This window comes from Talpa occidentalis, unplaced genomic scaffold (assembly GCF_014898055.3).
Source record: "Talpa occidentalis isolate TD23 unplaced genomic scaffold, MPIMG_talOcc4v2.1 talOcc4.7, whole genome shotgun sequence".
NCBI lineage: Eukaryota > Metazoa > Chordata > Mammalia > Eulipotyphla > Talpidae > Talpa > Talpa occidentalis.
The window spans coordinates 4717628-4735838 of NW_023605083.1; the positions used below are offsets into that span (position 1 = coordinate 4717628).

Sequence of the window (18211 nt, forward strand, 5' to 3'; positions counted from 1 at the left end):
GTGGCTCTGGCCCTGAACTCGCAGCACACAGCCATCTATAAACAGTATTTTAATATTTGTATAAATAGACCACAGTATTACCAAAAAACTGCAAGAACAGAGCATGGAAAACAGATTTTCAAACCCGTGCAAAGACTCTCCTGAACTGAACGTGACGTTGGCTCCCCCGCCCCCCGAGCAGTCAAGTCCTGTGAGGACGGCTGAAGGGAAGGAGCACCCCTCTGGGGCATTCTGAACGCGAGAGCGTGAGCACAGCCAACTCGTCCCCCCTGCTGTTGACCTCTCGATCTATTACAAAAATAACGCCAGTGGGCGGGTGGTCGGAGTCGCGGCTACGCGGGGAGAGGCTGCTCTCGGTCCCAGGTGGGGTGGCAGGCCAGCAGCAACCCCACTGCCCGGGGCTGCCGCGCAGGCTGGTGGCGGGCAGGCGGGCGGCGGGCCCCTGCCCTATCTCTGCACGTGGCGGACAAAGGCCTGCACCAGCTGGATCAGAGGCTCCTGGCTCTCAGGGCTGGCCTTGGACAGGGAGGAGGACTTGCCCTGCGGCGAGGGGAGGACGCCCGTGGCAGGGGAGCTGGGAGCTCCCCGGCGGAAGTAGCGCGAGAGGCTGGAGAGCAGCGTGCTCTAGGAGAGAAGAGGCAGCTCACGAGGCTGTGTCCGGCGGGCCCCCAGGGTTCTTCCCCCCTGCCCTGCCCCCAAGTCAGGGCCCCGGGTCTACTCCTACCAGCTCCGAGCTGAGCTCCTGCTTCATGCGCTGCTTGTCCCGGGGGTGCACGGCTGGGTCCCTCAGGTAGCGCATCGCCTGGGAGATGAGCAAGTAGAAGCAGTTCTCCATGGTGAACATCAGGAGAGACCTGGAGAAGGGGCAGGATTGGATGCTGTGGTGAAGGGCCGCTGGGCCAAGACGGAGCTGCCCGTGACTGCCCCACCCCAAACATCCCAGGAGGACTTGCTCACTTCAGCGTTCTGGTCCCTTCAGCCTGAGTGCTGAGCCCCACGGCCTGGGTGAGGGGCTCCTTTTTCTTGTCCAGCTAGAGGAAGAGAATCAAGAGGCAGTAAAGCCATATGGTGGCAGGGACCTCACTGCCGAATAGTCCTGTCCATGACTCCACTGCATCCTCACAGGCGGGCCCCACACTTGCCTCGGGCTCAGCAGCCACGTACCAGGCCCAAGGTGTGGGCAGGAGGCTGGGGGCGGGAGGCCAGCTCTGACAACACCCAACTTACCTCTCCAAGCATGTTTAGGGCCACGTTCACTGTGGCCAGAAGGGTCCCGAAGGAGGGGGCCACTTCAGAGTCAAAGGTGGGAGTGGTAAAGCTCAGAGCAAACAGGAAGTTGTATTCGGCCAGGTCCAGGGACTGCAAGGCAAGACGAGAGCGATTCAGGGCCTAGATGGGGCTCTAGGACTAAGGATCCAGCCAGTGAGTTTGCAAGGGCGGGGCGCAGCATGGCGCAAACTTCCAAGGCTCGTAGCATGGAGACTGGAGGCCGGTACCTGATCCAGCAGGATCTGGCAGACGTCCGGGGTGAAGTGGCGCAGGGCCGCCAGGGTCCTGCTGAGGATCTTGAGCAGCCCGTACTGGACTGCATGCAGGGCCCGCTGCTCGGCGGCCTCTATGTCGGCAGTGGGCTGCTTGGAGGAGGAGGGGGCAGCAGGGGCAGCTGTGGGTGGTCGTTGAACTCGGGGGGCGACAGTTGAGGGGATGCCATCCCCATTTTTGTTCTGGGGAGAGACAGGAAGTGCAGATAGAACACAGGGATTCCAGGGGCGAGGCCTGAGGGCACCACGGGGGGAAGGGCGGTTACCTGCAAGTAGTGCTGCAGCATCTTGCGGCTGTGCAGGAGGGAGGTGCAGGCCTGGCATAGGTAGCCCAGGTTCACCTGAAGCGAAGAGCAGAGGGATGAGGGTCATAGGCAGCTGCCCAGCCAAGCATGGGCTCCCCCTCCTTCTGCACTAAGCACTCTGACACGCCCTCTACACTCTCCAGCGGCAAACCCCGGCCCACAGGTGCCAGGACTGCTTCAGGACCCAGCGACGTGCCTGGGACGGTGTGAGGTCCTGAGGAAGTAACTAAGATGGGGGCTGTTTTCCCATTTTACACTAGGAAAAGGCTGAGAAAGAGAGGAGGGACTTGGCCAAGGTCACCACCGCGAGGTGCCTGACTCCAGAGCCTGTGTCTCCACTTCCCAGGGCTGTGAACCGAGGTGCCTCTGACAGACCCCACGTTCTTACCCCAGAGGCTGCCCTTCACTGTGGAAGGAAACTAGCTCCAGAGGAGGCAACAGGAACGCACCAACCCCATGCTGCCCGAGAAAGCCCATGCACCAAAACAGGCCTGCAAGTCACTGGGGTGTCCCAGAGTGCCTGCTGCTGCCTGTTCCCGAGCAGAGCCCCAGACCCTCCCAGAGACGGGCGGGGTTGCACCTGGACATCCCGCAGGAGCTGCGGCAGGTGGAAGTGCCATTCCTTCCTGAAGTTGGAGAGCTGCAGGATGAAGCCCACGGTGTGATCCGCCTCTTCCAGGCAGGCTAGACTCTGCACTGTCCTCACTGCATTGAGGCACTGGGGGAGACCCAGGAAGGACAGTGACTTAGGGACCCGCCTTCCCATGGGGAGCACAGGTCCTGGGCCCACAAACACTCTTAGGAGGCAGCAAAATGGGTGCCTTGGCGTTCTGAGAACAAGGTTCTCTGCTGACCCCACCACGCCCCTCAGTAGGGCACCTGTGCTCTGGCTGCCACCAGCCAGTCATCCTTAGGGCGCCTCAGAACTAGGGGCTTCCATCACCCCTCACTGCCAAGCCTCAAGTGTGGAATGGCTGGGACCCTCTGTTTCCCCAAGTGCCACCCACACTACTGGCAGCCCACCTGCAAGGTCCGCTCTTGGTGAACCCCCACAAAATCCAGGGCCTCAGTCAGGAAGTTGTAACGCAGAGTCTTGAGGAGTCGCTCCATCAGAGACATGGACAGGCGGTAGACCCCCGGCCACGAGGGGGCGTCCAGGGACTTCCGAGAGGCACTAGGTGTCTAAGACACAGTGGGCCAGATCAGGTCAGGGCAGCACCGCGGCCAGCTGATAGGGAGAGCAGCTACGGCCGTCTGGCTGCTCAGAGGAGAAAATCAGCAGGGGCCAATCACTGCCTGGAGGAGAAGGGCTGAGGAGAGGGCACCGTCGTCCGAGTATCTCCTTGGAGGGTGGGAAGCTTATCTCAGCATGGGGGTGGGAAGGATTCTGTACCATCCGTCCTTAGACGAGTCACTTAAGCCACTTCTTCCTGGGCAAGTGAAAGCCTAAGGGGTGGGGGCGGGGCACCTGTCTTAGAACCTGCGGTCTGGCCAGCGCAGGGTCCTGGTGCTCACCTGCACCGCGCCATTGGCGCTGAGCTGGTACACGCTGAGGAGGGGCAGACAAATGCTCTGGGTGATGCCGGCTCCTGCCACTGCTGCGGCTCCCTGGGAGGGAAAGACATGGAAGGAGAGGGAACCTGCCGGCGGCCACCCAGCCCAGCAGCTTCCGGGATAACAGGTGGTGGTGACAGGCCCCACCCGGCCTCCTACCTGCTGTGTGCGAGCAAGAGTGAGGAGCAGGTGCAGTGAGGCCTCGGTGAAGTGCAGATTCTGCCGCATGCGAAGGCTCACCTCCAGGGTGGTGAGGAGGGTCGGCAGGATGGGGAGCCTGCGGGTCACCTGCAGCCATGAGTCACCATCCTCATCTACCTCGCACAGCTCCTTGGCCAGGTGGAGGCCCAGAACACACACCTGCTGGGGCCCAGGGGCAAATGTGGGTAAAAAGGAAAAAGAGCAACGGGGCGGGGGTGGGGGGAGCCAACCCAGCACCTGTCCCCACAACCGCACGGGGACACCCACACCTCCAAGTGAACGTGACAGACAGAACTCAGATCTCTCCCCATCCCGCCTGCTCCCAAGTTGCCCTCTTAGAACAGCAACTTTGCCCACGTTCATGACCTCTCCACGCCAGTCACCCAACTGCCATCGGAGACGGCCGCCCACATCTGGTCAGGCCGCCCACTTCTAAATTCACTCGCTCACAAGCGGGCACCCCTCTTGCTGCACCTCCTAGGAGTTTCTTCTCCCTCCTTTCCGACCCTCTCACTGACTCCTTAGACAGCGGCCTTTCACACTGATCTTGGCCCACAGCTCAGTCACACTTTACAAGGTGCCCCGGGCACGCAGACTCAGACTTAGCTCTGACTGCTGCCCACCCTGATGGCCTGCAGAGCCTGCGGAATCTTCACTTCCACTCATTTAAGAAGGCTGGCTATGACAGAGGCGCTCACTGCCAGGCCCACTCACAGGCCATGGCCCCGTCTCAACACACCACCCCACTCTGCTCCCCGTAACCCTGCTAGATACAGATCCAACCGCTGTCTCCCCCGCTTACGATCCTTACGTGGTTCCCTGTCACGTGAGACCCAGAGCCGAGAGCCCCGCTGCCTCCCCGCACCTTTGCTCGTACCTGTCCTTCTCAGGCTGCCAGGCAATGCTCACCCCTCCCGCTCGCTGTGCCCTGCCTGACTCTACGGATGCTGCCAGCGTAGGTGAGAAGCCCAGGCTTCTACGTTCTCCTCTCCCCCCATGCTTGTCTGCGCTGCCTCTGAGTCAGACTTTTCCAGGAGGCAGTGCACTCTGTGCGTGCAGCGATTCTGTCCCATTTGCTAATCACCCCCAGGGCCTGGCGCAGAGCAGCTGCACAGCTCTCCGGGGTGCACCCTCACCCCATCTCGCTGGTCCTTCTGCCGTGGCCGTGAGCAGTCGTCAGTCTCCATACTGTCCTTGTCCTCCGTGGCACTGCCTGACGCCAGACTGTGGCGGGTCTGGTCGAAGAGTGCGATCACCTCCTCTTGGAGGGTCTCACAGACATTCAGCACGAGCTGGGAGTACTGGGGGATGTCGTTCACTGCAGAGCAGACAGGAGGGGTCGTGGTCAGGCCCACCGTGCCACCTCCCACCGCCCACCATGGTCTCTCCCCTAGGCACGCGATGGGAATCCCTGATATGGGCCAGGAGGGGGCAAATCTCCCATGGGAAGAGGGGAGGCAGGTTGGGGAGAAAAGTTTTCTTAAAGACTTCCAAACCCGGGCCTCCCGTGGTTGAGTGCTGGGCTGCGAAGCTGCTCGCAGCCTCTGCAGCGCCGGTTCGATCCCCGGCCGCGGGCGAGGGTCTCACATGGTGCGCAGACCTCTCCTGCCGCCCGCTGCTCCCCTCAGCAGTGTATTTCATCAGTCTGCCTGTTCTGCTCCCTGCTCTGGCTCTGGTGAATTCTCTCACCCTCCTACGCTTCAGACTGTACCCAGGGCTTGTATAAATAAATTAATAAATCTTAAAAAAAAAAAAAAAAAAAAAAACCAAAAAACAAAACTTCCAAACCAGAACTCAAACCTCGCAGGGATGACCTCTAGCTCTGAGCAGGAGGAAGCCCTGTTCTGGTGAGCAGCCGGCAGGAGTGGGGTCAAACTCCCCTGGCTCTCACCTCTCATCTCTTTCATCTGCAACACTGTGATGAACGCTGAGAACACCTTGGCCTTGGTCTTCTCCATGAGCTGCTGGTCAGCCTGCAGAACTCCCTCCAGGATCTCCGTCAAGGGGGCAAGGACTTCGTCCACGGCCCCTAACTCTCTAGAGGTGACAAGGGGCAGAGGGGGCAGGAGACCCTTGCTCCGTATCTCAGGACACTCGTGGGAAGCCTGCTTCACATCCTTATCTGTGGTCAGCCCTGCTGCCTGTGGTGGGGAGCTGACCCATCCATACCCAATTTCTCCCCTTTGGGAAGGTAAAGAGTCAGTGAAGAGGACCCAGGGGGCCCATGTCCAGGAGCTCACCGCTTCCACTGCCGGAGGAGGATGAGCAGCAGCGTGCACATCATGGAGCCGAGGCGCAGGCAATTCACGGAGCCTGGGACCACAAGCTGAGGGGAGACAGGAGCCTATGAGCTGGCTAGCGGGGAGGATCTGAGATCCATCCACAGAGCACCTTTCAGCCTCACACCCTTTTCTCCCAGCAGTGCATTCACGGGGGTGGGTCCCGGGGGGAGAGGACCCAGGGGGAAGAGGACCCCAAGGGAGGCCAGGGACTGGCCTGGCAGCAGTAACCTGTCTCCCCACTGCAGCCTCAGACCTCCCAGCCAAAGGAGCCTTTGACTTGACCGCCTGCAAGGCTGGAGACTCATGACGCCACGTGACCTCGGAGACCTCCACCCTGGGGGATGTGAAATCTCCCAGACACACTTACTAACGCTTTGGTTCCGTCGAGCACATCAACAAAGAGCTGGTGACGCACTGCAGAGTCGGTCAAGTGCATTATCTCAGCCTGCAAAGGAACAGGAAAGTGATGTGAACAGGGAAACTACTTCTGACATAGGGTCCTCTTTCTGACAATGAACCGCTGAAAAGTCATTGTCTCGGGATTTAAGTGGGCCTCAAGGGCCTTGGGGCTTTTCTGTCCACCCTTAGGTACAGTCAGGTTCAAGCCCAGGTTCACCTCCTCCTGACCATATCCTTACTCTGCTCAGACCCTTCAGAGGGTCTGAAGGCACTTCCCCATGCACAGCCTGGGAGGCCCCACCAGATCTGTCCAGTGGGTTTTGGTATCACCCCAACTTGTGCTCACTCTGCTCCAGGAGTACAGGCCTCCTCCCTTTCCCCTGAACATGTCAGGCTCTTTCCCACTTCTGGATCTTTGTACTGTGACTCCATCTGCTTAGACCACTCTCTTCCAGTCTGTCCACCTACCAAGCCTCTTCACACTTGGATATCACCTCCTCAGAGAGGGCTCCTTGATTACTTTTACCGAACGTTAACCATCACTACCACAGCATCCTGAGTATCTCCTTCATAGAGAATGAGCACAACCTCAAAGTTTTATATGAATTTGTTTGCCATTTGCCTCCCTCACGAGATCAGAAACTATCTGCCTTCATCACTGCTATGGCCCTGTGCCCGGCACATGCTAAACATTTCATTAGTACCCATTAAATGAATGAATAAATGATTGATCTTCTGGATTTAACCAGATAGGTTTCCTGGGGAAAATGGAAAGTGAGATTTTCAGAGCTACAGTTCAAGCACTGGTGTGCCTAGCTAGGGCCTAAAAGGCAAGAGACACTGGTTGTACCCTGGGGAATCAACCAGTTCCCAAGGATGGCTGAGCCTAGCGGTGTGTCTGCAGTCTTGGGTTCAAACCCATGTGCCGCAGCACAGCTCCAGCGGCAGGTGCACCGGCGCTCTGGCACAGGGAAAGCCTCCCATCGCATGTGAGAGGGAGGCCTACCGATCACACTGAAGTCACTAACAAAGTCAAGGCACTGATCTGGATTCCCAGGAAGAACAGTCCCACACCAGCATGGCAGTGCCAAACCGCACGCACACAGAAAGTCAAGGAAGAACACAGGCAAAGTCTGTCCAAACGTCGACTAAAAACAGCTGCGACTCTCAGGAGACACGCAGGGCAGAGACAAGGCCTCTGCTCTTTTTCTCAGACCAGAAAATGCAGTTTCTAGAATCAATGAAAACAAAATGCTTTCTTGAAAGGGGGCTACTGCAGCTGTCACAGCTGCCTGCTGACTTGTCCACAAGTATTTATCCGGCATCCACCAGGCACACAGCACGAGAAGGCAATTACACAAGTGCATGAGAGGGACATGAAGGAAGGGGTCCCTAAAGCCTAGCCACAGGCACAAAGATAGCCACAGGTGGCTTTGAGAAATGTCTAGAGCGGTTTAAGATGACTTTTCTGGACTTTTCTTACAGGTATCTTGGAACCAACACCATCAAGTACCCCTACTACTAGCCCAATCTTTGGGCATAGAACCTGTTCTAGTTTAGCACCCCAGGGAAAACCCTGACTCATTCTTCATCCCAAGGGGCTGTATCTGTCAGGCGTCCCAGCACGTTGTTGCTAAGACACCAAAGAGAAAACAGTCCCGAGGCGGTTCTTACGTGACTGGTGGCAATGATGAGCAGCATCCTCCAGGCGGAGACCAGCACCTGATACTCGACGAGGGAGGTACAGCTGCTGCCCTCCGTGTCGGCCATGTGAACCGCCAAGGACTTGACGTACCCTGACCAGTAGGCAAAGCGCTTCTCGCTGGAGAATTTCTTGAGCGTGTCTTTCAGTGACTGGTCCAATGAGCCCCTGGGGTGTCAAGGAAAAACAAAACCTACAGTTGGTTTGTGAAAGCAGAGGGGAAGATAATGGGCACAGACCCTTGCTGAGGCAGAGAAAGCAACCTCACATGGGCTTAAAGGCAGACGGCTCCGGGATCACCTCCAATGTGTGGGACTCCTACTTCTCGCTCAACATAATGGGTTAGGTGAGGCCTTTTCCAGGATTCCTCCTCCATAAAATCCTGAGCACATGGAGTTTGCGTCACCATAACTCTTTCTGACAATCATAAATGCCATCAACGGAGTGGCCAGGGACACAATTCAGTGGCCCTCCACAAAGGGCCCCCAACCAGCTCTCACCTCTGCCTTGGCTCACAGAGCACGCCCCCAGTGATAGGCCACCATGGCCCTCCCCCACCCTCAGCCTTGAGTTTAAATCTCAGAAGGGGAAAGGACTCACTTAACTACATAGTGTATCTCCAAGCAAATTATCTTCATGATTAGGGCACAGGTTTCCAGGATGCTGGGCTGTGGAGGGGAGAGCAGAGCAGACACCAATCACGAGGAGAACCTCCTCCCTGCTCTCCCCACATGGGAACAGGACAGGGACGGGGGCCCAATACTTGGAAAACAAGAAAGCACATTCCCTATCGGACGTGAAAGCGCATCTGACTTGCAAGAGCAGAAGCGTCAGGTCCACAGTGTCCCCAAGGGAGTGGAGAAGACGCCGGTGCCACCGCCAGGGCAGGGCGTGCCACTTTCCTTCCCAAAGCAAGACATCAGGGGGAAAGGAAGCAAGCACTTGTCTGAGAAAGAAGCTTCTAACGAAGAAAACATCCTGGTTGATGAACTGGGGAGGGACTCATTTTCTACACCTCAGTCTCTCAGTCTTGCCTTTCCTCCCTAGGACTTCCAGTCGCATCCCCACCCGCTGACAGATCGCCCCCGCCAGCAGCCCCAGCTTACCTCAGATGTTTCAGAGGGAGGAGAAAGCGTTCCAAACAGTGGACTGGTTAAATTCTCCCAAAACTTGGGTCTAAAAAAGAAAATTCATGTTGGAAATCACTTTCTCTCGCACACACTTTGCTCCCTCCCCGCCGCGTGGTTCTCTCCACACAGCTAGTGCCGATGGAACAGTGACGCCTAGATCAACTGCTGCCAGATCAACATGGGGCTTCCCATAGAGCGAGTCTTTTTTCTCCTATAAACCTGTATATCATAAAGTTGACCAATAAAATCCTCATGATTCATTTCACTGTGTATTTCCCAAAGCCCCACAAAGGAGAGAGAGGGGAAAGAGAGGAGGCAGATGACCACACGGCGACTTTAAGGTCCCTTCCCCTTGTGCAAACAGGGTCCAGAAGAACAGGGTGTCTTCTTCAATGCAGTGGCTTGAACAAACTAGTCTCATTGGCGCCTACTGTTTCTCAGAATAGTGGGTTTGAAGGGGTTCGCAGAAGATGCCAGGAACTCTATGCTAAGCACATCCTCCCCGCAGGGAGAAAACGACACTGCTGGTGGCAGCACTGGAAAGAATGAGTTGGACCCCTGCACACAGGCTGGCACTGGCACTTCCTGTGTGCATTCCCCAGGAGCTGTCACGACACACCTCTGATACTGGAAGTGACATAGTCACTAGAGGATAAGGAATTCCTACTGTCAGGCTCACTTGGTTCGGAGGACCAGCATGGCACTGTCCCGGCGGTCCTGCCACAGGGCATGCAGGAAGGCAATGGCTGCATGATGCAGCAGTGGTGGGCACCAGTACCGATCCTGCTGCTGGGAATCGATCAACTCCAGCACGACGTGGAGGCAGCTCCACACTCCAAGGCTGAACTCCTGTGAGAGAGCCAGGCGGAGATCAGCCCCACAGCACTGCCAGGCCCCTCACCTGCAGAGCCCAGCACCCCTCCCGCGGAGCCAGCTCCCAGCGTGGTCCCAGTGCAGACTCACCTTGGAGCCGTCACTGCCATCCTTCACCTCCAGATTCAGAAACAGTTCGATGAGGCCTGGCTGAGTCTCCACTGCAACCGTGAGGAATTCCAGAATCATGACTTTGATGCGCATGTCCTCAATCTTGCTCTGCAGTCGGGTCAGGAAGGCATCGCGGATGGCAGCTGCGTCGTTGCCCAGACACGCGTACACGGACATCGGGGCCACCTGGCGAGACCAGGACACGGGGACTTAGAGCACCACTTCCAGGCGCCAGCAGAGGATGCTGGAGAATGCTCAGAAAACGGAGGGGAAGAGAAACACCCAGACCTACAACTTTGGGTCGGAAGGGACAACACCCCAAAAACTACAGCGGAAGATGAAACAGTAATTTACATCAAAAGATGCCCTTCATGGTTAAATAAATGCAAAGTGAAAAATGAGGTTATACTGATTTGCCTATTAGACTGGGCATTTTGAAATGAAGTCATTTTGAAAGTAAGGATACAAGATTTTGTGTTAGGAATATAAACTGCTACAATCCATTCTGGAGGTTAATTTGGAAATGTCTAACAACAATTAAAATATTCACTGAATTCTGTAAATAAAAGTTTACAGAGTTCCTATGGATAAAAATGGTCACTGCAGCACTGCTTACAAGAGAAAACCGTTCAGATAAATCAGGATATGTGAGAGAACTCCCTGGTGGTGCAAGGGATTAAGACGCAACCTACAAAGCTATCCGCAGCCACTGTGGCACGAGTTTGATCCCCAGCCAGGGAACTACCCACATGGCGCAGCAGACCTCTCCTGTCTCCCCGCTGCTCCCCTCAGCAGTGTATTTCAGTCAATCAGCCTGTTCTGCTCCCTACTCTGTCTCTGGTGAATCCTCTCACCCTCCCGCACCTCTGGCCTGTACCCCAGTTCTTGTGTGCATAAAAAATAAATCTTTAAGGAAAAAAAACAACTCAAGAGTCCGAGCGATAAGCTTCTTGTGGGAGAAGGTGAGAGTGGACTCAAGCACAAGTCAGTTTCCGGGGTTTTGCTGGTGAGGTGTAATCCTACCGTGGCCAGGCGTTTCAGCAGCTGGATGGCAAGACGTGGCAATGCAGGGTCGTGTTTGTGGTAGATATATTTGGCAAGAACAGCGATCAGGTTGTTCCCGTGGGCACCTGAAGATGCACAGGGACCAGTTTAGACACCAACTAGGGCTGACTCAAGCTCTGAAGAGAAGAAGCTGCTGTTCAAAAAGGCACAAACATAGGAAGGAATTGACCCTCAAGTGCCTGAGGGCCGTACACGTCCTTGTGTTTAGTAGCCAAGGGGACAGACAATACTTAGGGGTAAATATCTCACCCCGCTTTGTTAAGAACAGAGAAAATACGTGGCAGAGGGGACATAGCTGGTTTGAGCCAAAACCTGAACCAAAGCAGTCTGGCTTTTAACATGTGTTCTTAACTATCATCCTGCATCACTGGGAAGCAAAAAAGAAGTATGATCCAGTCCTCTCCTTTCTAAGTCGAGGATGGAAGCTGGTGATCATTCCCAAATTGCCTCAAGGAGTTAAGCAGAAATTACTACTGGCCTTTAAAGATGCAGCCAGAAGCAAGCACTAGGGACAGAAGTGTTGCTGACTGAAAGACACATACATACCATGTTGTGTGAGAGCCTGTTCCAGGGGGGACACCACATTGGAAGGCGGTTTCAGCCGAATAACATTGTTGGTGACAGAAAATGCCAGTTTCACTGTCTTGATCAGCAGCTGGCCCTGGCCCTGGCCCTCTGCCCCATCACTAGGGTGCCAAATGGAAACCAAAGTTGATTCAGACAAATGACTTCACTCGTCACATATGTGCTCTCTATGAATCAGGTTCCAACCATAATCCCAGAGTTCAACAGCTTCTGTTAGAGGCCCTAGCACAAGCTAGGTGAGAGGAGGAGGAAATCACTCCCTTTGCTAAGTGCCAGTCTATACGGTGCCACTGGAGTCTAACAGGCTACGTCCAAGGAAGAACAGATTTGTCTTAAAAAGGCACTGCAAGGCCTCCCCGGCGGCACAACAGTTGAGCGCTGGGTTGTGAAGATGCCCGCAGCCTCTGCAGCGCCGGTTCAATCCCCGGCCGCCGGGCAAGGGTCCCACATGGCGCGCAGATCTCTCCTGCCACCCGCTGCTCCCCTCAGCAGTGTACTTCGTCAGTCTGCCTGTTCTGCTCCCCGCTCTGGCTCTGGTGAATTCTATCACCCTCCCGCGCTTCTGACTGTACCCAGTGCTTGTATAAATAAATGATCTTTAAAAAAAAAGGGCCTCCCCAGTGGCGCAGCGGTGGAGCGCTGGGTTGCTAAGATGTCCACGGCCTCTGCGGCGCCGGTTTGATCCCCGGCTGCTCCCCGGCCACTTGAGGAGGAGGGTCCCACATGGCGCGCAGACCTCTCCTGCCGCCCGCTGCTCCCCTCAGCAGTGTACTTCGGTCCTTCTGCCTGCTCTGCTCCCAGCTCTGGCTCTGGTGAATTCTCTCACCCTCCCGCGCTTCTGACTGTACCCAGTGCATGCATAAACAAACAAACAAACACACAAACAAATAAATAAAACATGCCTCTATTAAAAAAAAAAAAAAGCCACTGCGCATTAAGAGCCCTCAGAACATTCAGGCATGAGAAAGATAAATGGGGAATGGGAAAGAGGCAGCCCTACCTTCGGGGCTGAGCAGCCATCACCATGTCGATGGTGTCCACGCCGATGCCCATGATGTTGATGACTGTCTGTCCTGCTTCTGTGTAGGCCAGGCTGCAGATGCAGAGAGACTGCAGGCTGGGAGTGTGACTACAAGACAGACACAATTCTGAGTGAGGGGTCAGAAATCTAAACCTGGGGCCTCCCCGGTGGTGCAGCGGTTGAGCACTGGGTTGCGAGGCTGCCCGCGGCCTCTGCGGCGCCAGTTCGATCCCCGGCTGCTCCCCGGTCACCGGAGGAGGGTCCCACATGGCGCGCAGACCTCTCCTGCCGCCCGCTGCTCCCCTCAGCAGTGTACTTCCGTCCTTCTGCCTGCTCTGCTCCCCGCTCTGGCTCTGGTGAATTCTCTCACCCTCCCGCGCTTCTGACTGTACCCAGTGCATGTAAAAACAAAACAAACAAATAAAATAAATAAATAAAACATGCCTCTATAAAAAAAAAAAACAAATAAATAAATAAAACATGCCTCTATTAAAAAAAAAAACAAATAAATAAATAAAACATGCCTCTATAAAAAAAAAAAATAAAAAAAAAAAAAAAGAAATCTAAACCTAACGGGAAACAATCTTGAGCCCATTTCATTTGCTCTTCTCTCCATGCAGGTACAAAGGGTAAGCAGCCCAGTGGAAAGCAACTCAGAACTCAAGGGTACCAAGCTCAGGCTCCATCAAGGTGAGGTCCTTGGAAGAACGAGCTGGCTCTGCACAGCAGAAGCCCATATCTGCTCAGGGCATGGCAGGCAGCATGCTGGAGCACCAAGCCTCAGCAGCCAGTGCCTCGTACCTGCTGTGCAGGTCTGTCTCGTGGCACAGGTTCAGTATCGCATGAATCAACTCCAGGATCAGGCAACCTGGACCCAGAAAAGACACAGGAATGTGACCTGGTGTGTTGATCCCATCCCAGGAAAGGGAGAGAAAGATCTCTGGGAGGCCAGAATCCCTCAGCTCTTCCCTGCTCCTTCCTTTCCTTACCAATCTGTTCCCTCACACCGTGGGAGTTGTAGCGCCACTTGTGGTAGCTGGGAAGCATCTCCTTCAGCACAAACATGACACAGGGCACCAGACCTTGGCTCTGGGTACTACCAAGCTGCCCCTACAAGAGACCATGCAATGAGGGCCTCTTATGCCTTTTAGGGAAAAGTCATTTAGTTAGTAAAGATTTAACTCCAACATCACGGTCAAGGGAAATCCAGGCAAACCTTAGCCATCAGTGAGAACAAGAAATACCAGAACACTGAAACTCAACGGAGTCCAAGTTGTGGGTTTCTCTAGAATAAAGGACTAAAGAGAGAATGTGACAATGTCACGAAGCACACCTACAGGAAGGAGAGGGGTGAAGGCTAAATCTGGGAAAAAGGGAGGTCCCTAAACACAAGGGACACAGGATCGCCATGCTAGAGACCGCAAGATTTACCGTCCTGACCCCCAGCTCGCCCCAGTCCTCTGCCCTGCCACAGGAACACCGGAAAGGTCTCTGATACTCTGACCTGACATTCCTTGTTAACATCAGCTTCCTTAAGTTAAAAATGGGGATTTTAAAATTTACCAATTTCTGTCTCTGTGTACCTCTCCACAGGACTCTTTCTATCTTGTTAATAAGCATGTGCTGATTCCCACTGAAAGGAAGAATGCTGAGTTCTTTTCAAGTGTGGTCCTCTAAGCAACTCCATGCGGTAGAGACCATTTATCATCCCCACCTTACAGAGGTTCTGAGAAGTTCTACACCTGCAGTTGGCAAGTGGTCAACCTGAAATCCAAGTCACACCAGTAATTTTCAAACTGAGCTGTGTTTCATTGGTGGATTATAAAATGAACTTAGGGCCTCCCCGGTGGCACAGCAGTTGAGCGCTGGGTTGCGAAGCTGCCCGCAGTCTCTGCAGTGCCAGTTCAATCCCCGGCCACCGGGCAAAGGTCCCACATGGCGCGACAGACCTCTCCTGCTGTGCCCGCTGCTCCCCTCAGCAGTGTACTTCGTCAGTCTGCCTGTTCTACTCTCCACTCTGCCTCTGGTGAATTCTCTCACCCTCCCGCACTTCTGACTGTACCCAGTGCTTGTATAAATAAATAATCTTTTAAAAATAAATTAAATTAAAAAATAAAATAAAATGAACTTACTAGAAAATATCAGTGTGCATGCTGCACAGTAAGCGTCACGTTCACGGAGAAGCTACCAGAGGCTCACACGCAGTGTGATGTGTGCATACCGCGATGAATGTGTGTGTGACTGTGGGCCACCATCAAAACGGCCTGGCGGTCACTGTGCTTGCCACACTGGCAGAGTATTAATGTGAACACAGATGAAAGTGCTCTGACCCCGGCACACAGTAAACACCCCTCCATGGTAACTCCAGAACAACGTTCCGCCTGCAGGCAAGATGATGACAGTAGCAGGGACAGGCAGCTGTTCCAGACAATGCATCTGGTGGGACTTACCTTGACAAGAGTGGTGATCAAGCGCAGAAAGGCGACAGTGACCCCATACTCGCCCTGGGGCTGTTCACTGTTCATCAGAAGGTTTCCATACCCGCCGGCATTCATCCCCTCCGCACTGGGAAGAAACAGAGAGAATGATGGGCAGTTTCAAAGTTTAAAGAAACTATAATCACAGAGCATTCTTGTATTGTCCGGGTGGTTAATCTGCAACTTTATACCCAGGGAAAACAAGAACATTTTATTAATGTACCACCTCAAGCAGTTTAAAGTTAAAATAAATAAATAAAATCGAACGCATGTCAGAAAAACATGCTAGTGTCATAAGCAAGAGTGAGCAAGGAGGGAAAGCTCTGGTGTGAGCTGGAGCCTGCAGTGACAGCCGACCCCAGGCGCGCCCCAGGACCCAGGAAACAAGGAAAAGCACAGAATACTGAGGGCTTCAGGCAGGAAACCAGGCCCTGGACCCAGATACTGTGGATGCTCTAGGGTGGAAAGCACATGCCCACCGACCCACTGTGACGATGGCCGATGAGAAATGCCTCCCCTACCTCCAGCTTTAAAGACTATGGACCATCAGCTGGTGACCTAAGTGGACAGCAACCTCTGTGTCCCAAGTCCCAGGTGTCCGTTCCCTCGCCCTTCTCCTATTCCATGCACAGGGCTGAGTAAGCAAGGGGCAGACAGCAAAATGGGCACAGAGAAGCGTCTTTAGAACAAACTAAGCTAACCTAGAACTGAAAGCTCTATGGCTCTCCTGGGAAGAGAATCTGTCCACCCTGGCTCACCTGAGCATCTGACTCATGTTGGAGACCTGGTGGACCACAAATGGTAAAAAGCCGGTGTGACGAAGATCAGTCCAGACCTGGAAAGAGATGTGTGAGTGGCCACGTGCCTTCAGGTACACACCAACGGCAACATTTTCTGCCTGGTAGGAAGTCGGTGCCTCACCTTTGCTGGGTTCCGGGCAGCCAAGACCGTCAAGCAACTGACACAAGAAGCAATGACGTCCACAGGCGGGGAGATCACCGTTGTTAACCTGATTGGACAGACTCGGCACTAACCTCAGCAAAGTGGGTGACAGTCGTGTCCCACCACAAGTGTCCTCTAGTTCTCTCTTCCCAAAGTCCCTCCTCTCAGCAGGGATGTACAAACACAGGAGAGCCCTCCACTGGGGAGAGCTCGCCCAGGCTCCCCACAGAGCACAGTGTGTGCCCTGGTCCGGTGGCCGTACGAGCACTCACCGCTGCAGCAGCATGTAGATGCGGGACGTGATGGGCAGCAGGCAGTCTGCTATGGACAGGTCTGTACTGATGACCTTATGGACCAGATCAATGATGGGCTTGACCCGCTGGCAGTGCTGAATCACATCTGCGGGAACAGAGAGCTCTGACCTCACGGAAAAGGACACCTTTAAGCTCACAGGAGAGCCCAAGCCCCAGATAAACTAACTGCACGAATGACAGTCTGGATGGGTATAAATCTGACTATGGAATTTTCTGTGTCTCCTCCCAATCCTCCCAGCATGTCCATTTTCTCTCCCTCAGCGACGTCTCCCCACACTGAGCGCACCTGCAGTGGAAACAACGTGAAGCAGCATTTCAATCTCGCAGGTGAAGAGGGTCCAGCTGCTGTAGGAGTACTCCCAGCGGACGAGGTAAGCCCGGTCGTCCAGCATGACTTGGCCCACGGTACCCTGAGGTATGCGAAGGTTGGTCTGACCCCCTGAGAGAGGAAGAGAAATTAACCTAATGTCTGAAGAGACCATGGGATGAGGTGACTCTCGTTCCAAACACCAACATTCAGTTACAAAGAGATGTACAGATTCCTGTCTCTAATACTGCCCCAGATTTTTCCAATATAAAGCAAAAAAAAAAAAAACCCAAAACAAAACCAAAAACTCTCGTCATCTGGGGTGGTTAAGTCTTTCCACGTGTCTGAAATACAGCTGAGTGTAAGTGGTTTTCTATTCAAAGGATCACCACAGGAAGACCACCTCGTGGAGGCGCAGGCTCGGACACAGGCGGGGGCGGTGAGGACGCAGCGTCAGAGGGGGTGCAGGTCCTTCTGTTTTGCAGGTTGAGTACCGAGAATACACACAATCTCACAAGTAAAATTGGTCACTCAAACACCACCAACAGGAAATAATTTGCTATTTTTTTTCCACAATCTAATTTGGCACTATCTAGTCAAACTTTTTAATTATTTATTTTTCCAAAATTGTGATAAAATATATATATCAACTTCATATTTCAACCTGTCTCGGTATACAGTCCAGTGGCATGAAGTGCATTCACACTGTTGCACACACATGTGAACAGAATTGTGCACTCACGTCCTTCCCTGACTGTCTTATTTCACTAAGCGTCATGTCTTCCAGGCTCAGCCCTGCTGTGGCAGGTGTCTCAACTCCCTTTCTTTTTAGGGTGTATGCGTATCACATTTTGTTTCTTCATGTCACCTGTCAGTGGACATCGATTTAAAATTTTTAGTGTGGATACCCTTTAACCAAGACTCCCACCTTGGGGGTTCCATGTACTAGGAATAAGCCACCAGCATAAAATAGCATCTTTTTAATACCACACAATGCAGCATTACTTGTAATGGGAAAAACCTTACATAGCCTGAACGTCCTTTATAAGAGAAAGACAGAAAGTTATGAACCACCAATACTTATGTAGTTACTAAAAAGAATGAGTCCAATCCATGCAATAAAATCAAGCCATAGGGTGAGCTGAGTGTGTACAGAAATCTGCAAAAGTTCACTGCCAAACTCTTCACACTAAGTATACGATGGACACAGGTCTGAAGAGACCATCTCTTTAAAACCCATCTTTGTACTATTGGGCCTCCCCGGTGGCGCAGCGGTTGAACGCTGGGTTGCGAAGCTGCCCGCAGCCTCTGCGGCGCCGGTTCGATCCCCAGCTGCTCCCCGGCCACAGGAGGAGGGTCCCACATGGCGCACAGACCTCTCCTGCCGCCCGCTGCTCCCCTC

The 18211-nt window shown here is 54.0% G+C and overlaps 1 protein-coding gene across 1 annotated transcript in view; it reads right to left on the minus strand.

The window, feature by feature from the left end:
• Nucleotides 1–25: 25 nt before the first annotated feature.
• NUP188 (nucleoporin 188) overlaps nt 26–18211 on the minus strand; it is a 41146-nt gene continuing 22960 nt past the window's right edge. Inside the window, exons 16-44 of the mRNA XM_037494891.2 lie at nt 16789–16941; nt 16461–16587; nt 16168–16255; nt 16005–16081; nt 15220–15334; nt 13759–13879; nt 13571–13637; nt 12749–12877; nt 11710–11849; nt 11122–11228; nt 10078–10284; nt 9794–9963; nt 9091–9160; nt 8585–8652; nt 7957–8152; nt 6251–6328; nt 5842–5927; nt 5493–5638; nt 4738–4919; nt 3560–3760; nt 3362–3454; nt 2870–3028; nt 2427–2564; nt 1808–1882; nt 1497–1724; nt 1228–1359; nt 958–1031; nt 725–854; nt 26–624 (exon numbers count right to left, since the gene is read on the minus strand). Of these exons, the coding sequence (XP_037350788.1) occupies nt 448–624; nt 725–854; nt 958–1031; nt 1228–1359; nt 1497–1724; nt 1808–1882; nt 2427–2564; nt 2870–3028; nt 3362–3454; nt 3560–3760; nt 4738–4919; nt 5493–5638; nt 5842–5927; nt 6251–6328; nt 7957–8152; nt 8585–8652; nt 9091–9160; nt 9794–9963; nt 10078–10284; nt 11122–11228; nt 11710–11849; nt 12749–12877; nt 13571–13637; nt 13759–13879; nt 15220–15334; nt 16005–16081; nt 16168–16255; nt 16461–16587; nt 16789–16941 (3734 nt within the window). The 3' untranslated portion in view covers nt 26–447. The remainder of the gene's footprint in view (nt 625–724; nt 855–957; nt 1032–1227; nt 1360–1496; nt 1725–1807; nt 1883–2426; nt 2565–2869; nt 3029–3361; nt 3455–3559; nt 3761–4737; nt 4920–5492; nt 5639–5841; nt 5928–6250; nt 6329–7956; nt 8153–8584; nt 8653–9090; nt 9161–9793; nt 9964–10077; nt 10285–11121; nt 11229–11709; nt 11850–12748; nt 12878–13570; nt 13638–13758; nt 13880–15219; nt 15335–16004; nt 16082–16167; nt 16256–16460; nt 16588–16788; nt 16942–18211) is intronic.